General features: G+C 37.5%; 1 protein-coding gene and 1 non-coding gene across 2 annotated transcripts; both read left to right on the top strand.

Moving 5' to 3' along the window:
- Positions 1–950: 950 nt before the first annotated feature.
- On the top strand, positions 951–1,238 carry LOC142161604 (NADH dehydrogenase [ubiquinone] 1 beta subcomplex subunit 7-like). The gene has a single exon (XM_075236231.1). It carries the CDS (start codon positions 951–953, stop codon positions 1,236–1,238), a length of 288 nt encoding a protein of 95 aa, XP_075092332.1.
- A 614-nt stretch (positions 1,239–1,852) lies between these two features.
- Positions 1,853–12,169, top strand: LOC107766065 (uncharacterized). The gene is made up of 2 exons (XR_001643582.2): positions 1,853–1,919; positions 11,892–12,169. It is a non-coding gene; the product is annotated as an uncharacterized LOC107766065 (transcript).
- Positions 12,170–13,147: the final 978 nt, after the last annotated feature.

Below are 13,147 nucleotides of genomic sequence, written 5' to 3'. Positions count from 1 at the left end.
CCCTCAATAATTGATCATAATAAATACTTAGAATTTGGGATGGACTCTTTAGTGAATTTCACTGCCTTCCCCAAAGATAATAACGCGTTAGACTATTTAGGCGCGACTTAATTAAATTACATTTTTAAATTCGGGTGCGCATTTATGTGACCCAAATTCAAATCTCAACGGAGTCGAAATGTATTAACAACCACGGGTGCATTGATTGTGACGTGGTTCGAGATGCATTTTCACAACGTTGCAATTCTATTGAAAAATAATAATAAAAGCGGTTTAAACTTAATAAAAGCACACCAGTTATAACATGTATTAAAATCAAATATTTAGCCATTATAACAATTTAAGCGACCGTGCTAGAATCACGGGATTCGGGGGTGCCTAACACCTTCCCTCGGGTCAACAGAATTCCTTACTTAGAATTTCTGGTTCGCAGACTTCATTTGGAAAGTCGAAAAATTTCCTCAATTTGGGATTCAAGATAAACCGGTGACTTGGGACACCAAAAACCAAACATTTCCCAAGTGGCGACTCTGAATTAAATAAATAATCCCATTTCGAATATTGTCACTTAAATTGAAAAAACTCCCTCGCGCATTTTACCCTTCGGGGCGGGCGCGAAAAAAAGAGGTGTGACAGGAACTCCATTATAATATATTGGAGTTCCAGTATACTTATGCTGGAACTCCAGTATATTATGCTGGATTATTTCCGGATTTTGAACCATATTTTTGTTTAGATTTATCTTTACATAAAAAGTGGCTAAATTTCAATTACTTTTGAAATTGTGACTATTTTTGAACGAGGACTTGTAAATCTGGCTATTTTTTAATTTCTCCCTATTTGCCCGCTGAAAATCCGAGACATTTCAACAGCCCAAACCCGACAGAGCTAACAGAACAAAGTGGCGAACAGAAAGAGAAGCGAATCGGAGGGAATTCAATCGGGAGAAAATGGAGGTGCCAGGATCATCGAAGAAGATGATAGCGACGCAAGCAGAGATGGTGGAAGCGAAAGTACCATTATCATACAGGGACCAGTGCGCCCATCTGTTGATCCCTCTTAACAAGTGCCGGCAGTCGGAGTTTTACTTGCCCTGGAAGTGCGAGGACGAACGTCACTCGTACGAGAAGTGCGAGTATGAGCTTGTCATGGAACGGATGCTTCAAATGCAGAAGATCCGTCAGCAGCAAAAAGGACAGCAGTCAATTCCCCTTTTCCCTAAGACTGCCAATGCCTAGTCAATCCATCATCTATCTAATCGGTTAGTGCTTGCTTATTTGACCTACTGCTAATTTTATTTGAAGCAAAAATATACTGCCCTTTTCATTTACTTTTAAAATAAGATATGTTATGGCTTGTTCACTTTAGACTCCAAAATATTGGGGGTTTTATTTTCTATTTTTGCCAAAAAATATTTGTCGGATTTCTTGATTGTTTTCTGTTATAACTTAAAGTGTCAAATTGATGGGTAGCTCCTTGTTATTTGACTTTAGGTGGTAAGACATTGACTGACTTGGCTGTCCTATATCACTTACTTGAAATTACTTTAAGTATAATTTGTAAAAGATTTAAAGACAACCTAATGAAGATTAACGAAGGAGTTGTTGACGAACTTGGCAGGCAGAGCTACCCTGTATATGTGTTGGTGGGAGGTAGGAGGAACACGTAGATTAGTCGAGGGACAAGTTAGCCCGGACAACATGTCATAGGAAAAAATAATCATAAAGAAAAAATAAAGGAGTTGTTGATGATTGATATAGGTAGTAATATTAGTGTACAAAATGTTATTGGTTTATTACCAAAAAAAATGTTATTGGTTCCATGTCTATATCTTATTTCTGTAAATTTTTCAGGCACCATTGTTGTCCCCAAGTACATATTGTATAATTTCATTAGGCGACATTGTCTCCAAGTACATGGTATGTTGCCAATCTATATAAGAAATGAGAATCAGTTGCAACTTTAACCGATTTTGGGAGATGTGGCATCAATAATAGTCATGCTTGTGTGTCATTGGACTAGTACGCACGCAATTATACAGTTCGCGAGATAGTAATAAAGATAAAATACAAGTATGGAATTGCAATTAATTACTTGTTAATTACCAGAATTAACACAAGTATGGTTTTTGCAGACATGTGTTTGATTGACTACTGCCTAATTGGATTAACTGGAAACAACAACAGCTTATGGAATTCACTTGATTTTAAAGCCTAATAATATGGCTTCCCCCAATACTTCATTCAACTGATTGCATTCTCTTAACCTTACTATAATGAATTGAGTTACTAACCTAGGGTGCTAGTTATACTTATAAGTATCCTTTTTGAGTTGTTATGAGCCTATCTTCCTTAATTAATTCTTCACTCTTTGGATATCTATGAGAATAATAATAACAAAGGTGCATTAGTTTCCAGCCCTAACAATGGTTGCATAAGGCAGTGGTTGTCCATCTTAAAACTAATTCAACTGTTGAGCTAAGTGATTTTAACATTGCGCTACTCAACTCTAGTCAAACCTAGATTCTCTTTGTCAAGTTCGTTTTGGCTTACCAAATAAATATAATTGGTTGCCAATTAATTAATGCATTGGCACAAGATTGAATAAAGCAAAATAAAATGAGGATCTTTAAGTTCTAATATGTGATAGTGATTTTTGGTAACTTGGTTTATTAAGGGTAGTCGTACAACAGGAAATCTCTCGCCTAGTTCCTTTTCAACCCACGAATTTTCTCTTTTGGGTAAACACAAACCTCAACATCACAATGTTATTTAAAATAGGCATGCAAATGGAATTTATCTGAACGTTGTCCAGGTAGAGCTTTTGCCATCTTAGTTTGTTTTTTTAATCATTTGTGGTAAAGGATCTTGCCGTCTGAATAATGTATTATCGTTTCTTCGAATTTTATCCATATACATAATTTAGATGTCTAACATTTTCAATTATTTAATCTACCTTGCAACTTTTATTTATTTATTTATTTATTTTTATTTATTTTATTTAATTTTATGAAAAATAAAATCGAAGCTACCAAGATCTTGTTTATGATGGTTAGACATTACCTCTAGTCTAACCTCAAAGGTTCAACTAATGGTAAGCTTGCTTCCCGTTAGGTTGTGTTCCCTTACAAGATCATTAAATATATTTGGCTCTTATAAAAGAAGATTTAAAAGATATTTTGACTGATATAGTTAGGTAGCAGTCTTCTGCAGCCCCACGAGCAACACAGAAGACCACCATAGCTGCTGGTATCTGAAGCAATGAGGGTCTTGCTGAACATGTGCGGTGTTGTTGACTTTCTGACATCTTTTTTAGAAGGACAAGGAACTTTCTGACACCTTCTAGGTCCTCTTTTTTCTATTTGTTTAAGTCATCTTTAGTCATTGTTTGGTGCTTTTTGGATTAAGATTTGCTAGAGAAGGAAAATGCCATCCTCTTTTCTGAGGGGTTATAGCAGGCTCGAATGTGGAAAATGATCTGGAAAAAAAATAATAGCTATTCAAGGCATAGAAGGACCTGAAGGTTGTTTCGCGCAGTACTAGCAGCTGTTGGAGACAGCTTCGGTATTTTTCCGTCAGTACACCATCTAGGTGTAAAAGGTAAGAGAGTGAAGAATGACATTGTTTACGCATCTACCCGCTGCTCAAGCATATCTATGGATCGCTGAAGGTCTCATTGATCTTGAAAAAGTAAAGAGTTAGCCAGAGAAAATAGTGCTTCTCAAGTTCATTTCAGAGTTCTGGTCTTGAGTATATGCTAACAGTCAGCTTCGCGTCTCTTTTCTTCATGTTGCTGGAGTTGCTAGAGTGTGAACCAGTCTGCTGATTCTGGAAAATGAGAATCTTTTCAGAGAAAAAGAAAGAAAAGAGAAGAAAAAAAAAGAAAGGGAAGATGTTTAATGTTGGGAAAGAGAAATATTAGAGTAGAGAGGAGGTGGATATTTATACTGAGAGAGGAGTGCAGTAAGTTCATTAAAAAAGGAAAAGAAAAGGATTAGAGAACATTAGTAGTATAACTTTTTGTCTAGGAATAGTAGTCTGCTGGCTGATGGTTAAAAAAATGATTTGCGATTTTGAATATCTAGCAATGAGTTTGGATGTTAATCTCTTGTAGCTTCTTTTTTGATATATTGTTCGAATGTATAATTTTGTAAGGAGGTAAAAAAGAAAAGGAAGGAAATCATGGATATGTTGATAGCTAAATTGGTAGGGGAAAAGAGAAAACCTTTAATTTATATTTGGAGATTGTGATGTTGAGAAAATGCACCTACTTATCGGTACAAAAGTTGAGTGTGAAAATAGGTCTGAAAAATTTACAAAACTTGAACAGCATAGATGTGATATGGTAGTGTAAGAGATGCACCGGTTGAGTCATTTATTGAGCTGGCATGTTTAGTGCCAACAGCTCCCCATCCGGATTTTCTGGGAGTCTTAGATGAACTCACATAGGAGGATCCCCGATCATTGTTGCTTCTTTTGTTATTATGTAAACCCTCCGCAGGTCACTTAATAGGCCATTTGCGGGGAGTGGATTTATAATCTATTAAGCCAAAGGTGGGAAGATCTCTATATCACACCTGCTATTTGCTAGTGAAAGCTTTAATTCTGAACCCCTTTACAATGTTATGAGTCTAGAAAGTGTTTAGACTTTGTATCAGCGTGAAAATGTCGGAGCAGCTAACTGCTAAGAATGTCCCTATTATATATGAACTTGCTTTGATTGGAGGATGTAAAGTAGCTAAAGTACCTATATATATCTTGGCCTTCCAATAAGTGGTAAGTATAAAGAGACTTAGCTATGGCAACGAGCTAGACAAAAGTTTAACAGACGATTGAAAATGTGGAAAATTATGTCTACAGTCTACCGGAGGAAAGTTAGTATGACAAACGCAACCCTCTCCAACATTCTCAGATACTTCCTGTCTTTGTCCCTATTCAGTTCCATTGTTGCTAAACTAATTGAGAAATTAATGAGAGATTTCATGTGTGATGGAATAAGTGAACAAACAAAATATTTTGGTTAGTTTAGAGAGGGCTATTACTGAATAATAAAAATCATATTATTCCAACTTGATGTTTGGCATGCTGATACTATTGTGAGAGACATATTTCCTCAGCCCCCATTCTAAACTATTGGAGGAGTTAGCAATGCTAGAGCAAACAACAGAGAGCAGGACCCAAGCACAAGTTGAAAAGGAGAAACTAATGCAGATAAGAGTGGAATTACATCAAATAGCAAGGCTTGAGGACATCTCATGGAGACAAAAATCAAAATGTTTATGGCTTAAAGAAGGTGACAGGAACACTAAGTTCTTTCAGAAAATGGCTAACTCCCACAGAAGGAACAATTACATTGACAGACTGAAGATAGGGGAGGAAATCATTGAGGACCAAGAATCCATCAAAGCTGAAATCCTAAGCTTTTATCAGGGGCTCTATTCAGAAAGTGAGCAATGGAGGCATAGTGTCAACTTTGAAAACTTAGCTAGGATCTCGATGGAGGAAGAAGTGTGGCTGGAAAGAGCCTTTGAAGAAGAAGAAGTGATGGCATCCATCAATTCTTGTGCACCAGATAAAGCCCCAGGACCTGATGGCTACACAATGGCTTTTTACCAAAAAACTTGGTACTTTATCAAGCCGGACATTATGGCAGCAATCAACCATTTCCACCATAGCTGTCATATGGTAAAGTCCAGCAATGCCTCCTTCATTGCACTTGTCCCGAAGAAAAAAGGTGCAGTAGAGCTCAAGGACTTTAGACCAATAAGCCTTATTGGAAGTGTGTATAAGATAGTAGCTAAACTGTTGGCAGAAAGAATGAAGACAGTGATGGGGAAGCTAATCTCAGGGAACAGAATGCATTCCTAAAAGATAGACAGATACTGATGCAGCTCTTATTGCAAATGAGCTGCTGGATGAGAGACTTAAAAGTGGAGTCCCTGGAATCCTATGTAAACTAGACATAGAGAAGGCATTTGATCAAGTCAACTGGTCCTATCTTCTGTCAACACTAAGGGGAATGGGATTTGGTGAAAGATGGATAAGGTGGATCAAGTTCAGTCTAACCACTGTCAAATACTCAATCCTCATCAACAGATCTCCAGTTGGTTTTTTCTCCCCTCAAAAAGGGATTAGGCAGGGAGACCCTCTCTCGCCTTTTCTCTTCATCATAGCAATGGAAGGTTTGAGCAAAATACTTGATAAAGCAAGGCAATTAGAATGGATTCAAGGGTTCAAGATAAGCAGCAACTCAGGGAATTCAATCTCAATCTCCCATCTGTTATACGCAGATGACACACTAATCTTCTGTGGGGCTGAAAAACTGCAGATGCAGTACCTCAATCTAACCCTCCTCATTTTTGAATCTATTTCAGGTCTACACATAAACATGGTGAAAAGCATGATATATCCTGTCAATGTGGTGTCTAACTTAGACGAGCTGGCTGGTATAATGAGTTGTGACATTGGCTCATTTCCTACTACCTACCTCGGACTGCCCTTGGGAGCAAAACATAAGTCAGTGGAGGTATGGAATGGTGTGATTGAGAAAGTGGAGAAAAGGTTAGCAACTTGGCAGATGCAGTATCTCTCAATGGGTGGAAGGGTGACTCTGATCAACAGTGTTTTGGACAGCATACCAACCTACATCATGTCCCTATTCCCTATGCCAAGTAAAGTTTAAAAGCAGCTGGACAAATTGAGAAGATCCTTTTTATGGGAAGGTAATAGTGAAGGTCACAAATTCCATTTGGTGAAGTGGGCAACTGTAACTCAACCAAGGTCACTAGGTGGTCTGGGCATTAGAGATCTTTCAAAACACAACAAGAGTTTGCTAATGAAGTGGCATTGGAGATATGGGCAAGAAGGCACAAGCTTATGGAAGGAAATAGTAAAAGCCAAATATGGTCACCTGGATAATTGGAGTACCAGAACCACAAGAGCTCCTCATGGGGTTGGGCCCTAGAAGCACATCAACAGCCTAAAGGAAGTCTTCCAACAAGAAGTGTCCTTCAAAGTTGGTAATGGAGCACATGTGAAATTTTGGAAGGATAAGTGGCTAGGGAACTTCATACTTCAAGAAACTTTCCCCATTCTATTCCACCTAGCTACTGATCCTAACTCAACAGTCGCACAAAATAGATCCAACAACACTTGGGAGGTCCTTTTCAGGAGAAACATACAAGACTGGGAGATTAAAGAAGTGCTTGACCTACTTGGAAGGTTAGCAAATTGTACAGTGAGTATCCAACACACGGATAATCTACGATGGGGCACTTCTAAGGAAGGGGCATATACAGTGAAGGCAGGCTACAATAAACTTTGTGCTTTGAATGAAGTTATTGACATGTGGCCTTGGAAGCTAATCTGGGAAACCAAAATGCCTACAAAGGTCAGCTGTTTTGCATGGACGACTCTTAAAGGTGCTATTTTGACACAAGACAATCTTTGTAGGAGGAGCTTCCAGATTGTTAATAGATGCCACATGTGTAAGCTAAACTCAGAATCAATCAATCACCTATTTCTGCATTGCACAGTGGCTATTGATCTCTGGCACATGTTCTTCTCAATTTTTGGTATCAGCTGGACACTACCTCAGAACATTAAGGAAGCAGTTGAAAGCTGGAGCTTTTGGAAAGTCAGCAAGGCCATTAAAAGTATCTGGAAAATGGTCCCAGGTTGCATATTTTGGTGTCTTTGGACAGAAAGGAATCGAAGATGTTTTGATGGCATTTCAACTCATACACTTTTTGAAAGCTAGATGTCTGGTGTATCTTTTTAGTTGGAGTAATATCTCCTCTGTAAATAATGTTATCCCCTTTCTAGACTTTATTGGCTCAATGAGCCTAGCCTGATGGCCCTTTTTTTTTGGTTAGCTCCCTACGATTAGAATAGCACATGATGTACTGGAGCTAACATCTCTTCTTTTGTACTAACTGCATCTTCTTGATGCCAGCAATACAACACCTTACTTCATCAAAAAAAGATGGAGAGGCCAGGGTCGCTAAATATTCAAAAAGGATGGAGAATAAATGTTTCATTTCTGATGGAACTCCCTAGAGCGGGGTAGATACATTAGCCTTGAAAATCAACAAATTGTATGCTAGAAGGAATATATGAAAGACCATCCCGTTATATAATTTTTGGCTAATACAGACAGAGGAATATGAGAACTTTCTAAGGACATTAGACTTGGATACTAAGAGCCCGTTTGGTTGCATGTATACACTCTTATAATACCTGCACAAAACGCTACATTAGTAATACAGTGTCTGATTGCCTTTTAAAACTTGCATATAATCCAGAATTGTACAATACATTGTTTGGTGAGTGTTTTTGTTTCCCACATAAGTAATACTTGCATAAGTTATGTAGGATTCGATGTATTACTTTATGCTGGATAGAAAGTGGAATTAGAAAACGTACATGGATTAATAACTGATATGACCAAAATAGCCCTCATGTACTAACAACTTTTTAAAAAATAGTAAACAAGACACATTTTTCTCTATACCTTATAATTCATGCATTACTAATCCCTGTATTATAATCCCCCTACATTATTAATTCCTACATAATTTGGTGTTTAAACCAAATGACCCCTAAGTGAAAAACTTCTTACCATTTTTTGGTGTAAGCAAGAAATTCCTTGTATAGATAACTGGCTATATTTTTTTGGTAGCATAAAGCATTCTTCTAATAAACTTCTTTATTATCTCACATATTGGTGTATACTATTATAATATTATTTCACTTGTCCGTAAAAGATGAGTGGGGTCAGAAGGAAGGATAAGTTCGCTTGTGGGCATGAGGATTATTTTGGTGCTTGGATAGAGATTAAGTCGGTGGGGTTGTGATTATTTGACCTTGGGTGTAAGTTTTACGACTGAGCTTTTTTAATTGGTTAATTGTATGGGAAAACTGTTTGAATTTTGAGGATCGCTCGTCGTTTAGGGTGATGAAGTGATGAAAAATAAGGGGTGAAGCAACTTCGAAGAAGCACGAGTGCTAATGTGGGTAAGTGATCGTGGTTAAAAAAAGACAACCGACTCTAGCAAGAGGGTGCTTATGCTCCTTAAGCGACAGAGCAATATGTAGCAAGGGGTCCTAGTTTCCCTTTCTCATGCATGAAGCGAAGCAACTTTGGAGAAGCGTGGGCTTCAAATTGTTAGGTACAAAAAGGCGCGAGCCAGAAGCGGCCACATCTTTGAATTTGACTTTAAAAGATTCGAAAAAAGAGGAAAAGGGGATAGAATAGAGCCGTTTGCCATTTAAGTACTTGAATTCCTCTCCAGATATGCTCGGTGTTCTTTTTATCTTTTTCTTCTTACGGTTCGCGAAAAACTGTTCTACTATTCTTTGCTTTTCTTGATTTGCTTCTTTGTTAGTGTTTTTCTTCTTCAAGATGACTCATTCTTCTTGTTGGTCTTGTCTTCTGCTTTACATTTCTTCTCTCTTGCTCTCAATGATTCGTTTCTCCTTCTCTGCTTGTTTGTTTTCTATTTCTTTTTCTATTCTCTAATGCTTCATATATAGTATGAATGTCAGGACAATAATAAAATGGTCTTTGCAACCAAAGCTAATTATTATTAACGTTCACTAAAGCAGCTAAATATGAATGACATTGCAAATGGATATCTGTAGCAAATAATTCAAAATTGGAAAACAAATCTGTAATTGAGGCTATCTTTTTCATCAGTTTGTTGAGATTACATTTTAACAATGTTTAATTTGAGCTTGTTTGGAATTCATATTGTCATAATGTTGGATACTGACAGGGAAATCCTAATTGCAATTTTGATATTATAAGTACTAAATTTCTATATGTTAGGTAATTTTTCTGCTTTCGGTAATTTGTGCACTATATTTCGAAGAATCATTTGCTTCAAATCTTTCTTCAAACTTACAGTTTCAAAAGTCTTATAGCTCTTTTTCGCTTGTCACTTTTGAAACACTGCTCTTGATAGCTTTAGATGTTATGGTGACCAGTGTTTTAAAATGCGTTTTTGGGGGCGAGCCTCGGGGTGAATCCTGGGACAAGGCGTAGTAAAAATGCACTGGGGCAATATGAGGTTAAGGGGCGGGGGGGGGGGGGGGAAAGTATCGTGAGGCGTAAGCCCCATTGTTCTGGCGTACGCTTGGGCGTTGGGTGAGTTTTTGTCTTTGGGGCGTAAACTTAAAAAATCTTTTCAAATTAGACTTAAAATTGCTAAATTGGTAAAGTTATTGCCATGTGACCAGGAGGTCACGAGTTCGAGCCGTGGAAACAGCCTCTTGTAGAAATGCAGGATAAGACTGTGTACAATAGATCTTTGTGGTTCGGCCCTTCCTCGGACCCCGCGCATAGCGGGAACTTAGCGCACTGGGCTGCCCTTTTAAGTCCTTAATTTAATACAAAAAAAAAAACAAAAATCAACTTATTATTAATTTTAAAAAGTTAAAAAACTTAAAAGTCAAGTTTTTTATTGTTAGCCCTTATATTTGTTCTTTCTCTTTGTCTTCTGCCCGTTAATGGGGAAAATAATCCGTTTGCAAACTACAAAGTAAAAATTCATCATCCTCCCTCACTTGCTCTAGTTCAACACTTCTAATTGTAGGTTCCTACTTCGTTTTTTGCAACCTTTTTTTTTGGCTGTTTCAAGTTTGCTTATAATTTTCTACTCAATTTTTTTCGAAGTCTGATTAGTTTTTTTTTTTTAATGAAGTAGTTCTGAGTTTTTAGTCAACTGTTGATGTGATTAGCGCTTTAAGATGAAACAATTCAATTTACATTTTCACTTATCTTATATTCTTGAAATTTCTACGTAAGTATACCTTTTTAATATATTAGTTTATAGAATATAAAAAGTTAAAGATCCATGGGGATTATGCCCGGTCCTCGAGGTTTATGCCTCGCCTCACCTCGTATCATGTAAAATACCTCGCCTCGCACCCGCGCTTTTTAAGATACAGATGGTGACTGACTACTTTGGAAAGCAGGTTTCCCCTTCCTCTGTTTCACCTACTTTTTCTTCTCATGTCGATCTTCTGTTCGGCCAATTGGACAGCGTCATCTTCATTTAGTTTACTCTTCACTAGGGAATTTAACTTGTTCAATGTTTTAGCTAAGGTGGGTTTCTCTGCTAAGGATTGAGTGTTGATCCTTGAGCACTCTTCTGTTCCATTCTTCATTTTCGGCCATCCAACATCTCTTTCTCCAATCTTCTTTTGGCACTATATGATATTATTAACTTTATGTCCGACCTAGCCAACCTTTGCTGACACTTGGAACCTCCTAAGTACTCAGCTTTCTTAAGACTAGAAGTTGATGCTGCTGACTTCAATATAATATAGACAACCAACTGATTATGTAATGGAAAGAGCAAAATGCGCGGGTGCATCAAATGTCCGAGAACAAAGGCTGAAATTGTGTTTATATAGTTCAAGGAAGTGTTTGGCTGAGATCAAATGCTGAAATGGTGTTGATATGATTCAAGGAAGCGTTTAGTTGGGTGCGTACGGGCTCCCAGGCTTGATTACTTTTTTATCTTTTCTTCAACCATCAGTCCTTATGATTCTAGGGGTTTAGAATAGGAAGAGGGCTAAGCTCAGCTCAAAGATTGTAAATAAGGGCACATTTGACGTTGGCATCTCCTTTGCATGCTCTTGCATTTAACTACTTAGTTGATTTCAGTGTTTTCTAAGTACTTGCAGCATGGAGATAGCAACTTAAAAAAAAATTCTGCACATTCTTTTGGTAATGTCTGTGGTGGTTATCATGGTTATTGAGTTGCTTTTGTTTCATTTCTGCTTCTACATGTAAGTTTGTTATGCAACGAGTTGTTCAAGTCACTCTCTTTGGTTTCGACTTCATGTTTCATCAGCTGAATTCCGATATGGTGACTGTTTTGACAGGAAGCAGAAAATACCAAGGCTTCCAGAACACCAGAGCATTGTCACTGCAACTTGGTGGGCATTTTCCATTTAGAACTGACATCTGTTGAGTGAAAATTTTATAGCGCACTCTTTGCACATCTTACTGGTCCAATAATGTTCTTCCAATTTGATGCTGTTTCTATGCTAATCCAAGACCTGTTTCCCGTCTCCTTTAAACGTTGTCTTTCAGTTTCTCATAAAACATGTGAAAAAGAGATTTAAATGAAACTGATAATACAGCTATGTTGTCTGTGAAAGTTGTCTGATTATTTGTGCTTTCGATATCAACTATGCCCGTTTGAATTCTCTAAGCACCTGCAGTAACCTTTCTTCCTGCTTATCTATTAGAAAGAGGGCTAAGGTATATATCCAGGTCGAAGAATTACCCAGATACACATACCTCAAATGAGATGAAAATTTGTTCACCTGAGAATTATATGGCTTTAAACGCATTAAACTTGATCATGTTCATATTTAACTCCCTTAGCCACCAATCTGCTCATCAATAATAATGGAGAAGCATAAAATCAGTCAGAACTATGACTTGTTCTATTGGCTCTATAGAGTGATAGTAATAATATCACATTGATTCGAGCTTTGGGGGTTCAATCTTGCTATATCTCTACCAAAGTCTGATATGCTAGTAACATTGTAATTCCATATTTACTCGAGCTTACTCAACAATCCCAAGAAAGCCTTGCTAGGGACTAGGGAGGATGAGGAATGCATGTCATAACATAACTATTCCTTTAAATCTTATATTAATAAATGGCCTAGTAGCAATGCAAAATTACACAAAACTGATACTCATATTAATATGGAAAGATCAAATCCCTAAATCTTAAAGTGAAAAAAATCGAATTGAGACAAAAATTATTCACACCCCTATAGAAGTATCACGTGAGTTAGCCAAGAACAGTGTTTGATTATCCATTGTTGCGTGGGGGAGGTAGGATACTCGTACTATTTCCCCCAATTACCTGGGCCTACCTATAGCAGCAGCAGTAATAACTAAGACAAGGAGTAATAAATAGTGGACATGGCTTTTGGATTTATTGAAAGCCTTTTTCTGACTGCTCTCTCTTATTGACTCACCCTAACAGGTTTTTGCATCATACCTTTATGCAGGAATTTTCATCATTCCCTTCCCTTCTTAAACACTCTTTTGCCTTTCCCAATCCCAAAGTAACTCTTCTCTTAGCCCCTGTCCTTACTGTGCGTTTCAAACATATAGT

The sequence above is a fragment of the Nicotiana tabacum genome, chromosome 18, assembly GCF_000715075.1.
Source record: "Nicotiana tabacum cultivar K326 chromosome 18, ASM71507v2, whole genome shotgun sequence".
NCBI lineage: Eukaryota > Viridiplantae > Streptophyta > Magnoliopsida > Solanales > Solanaceae > Nicotiana > Nicotiana tabacum.
Note: the sequence above shows the minus strand (reverse complement) of the source record. Positions and strands in the feature narration are given on the sequence as shown.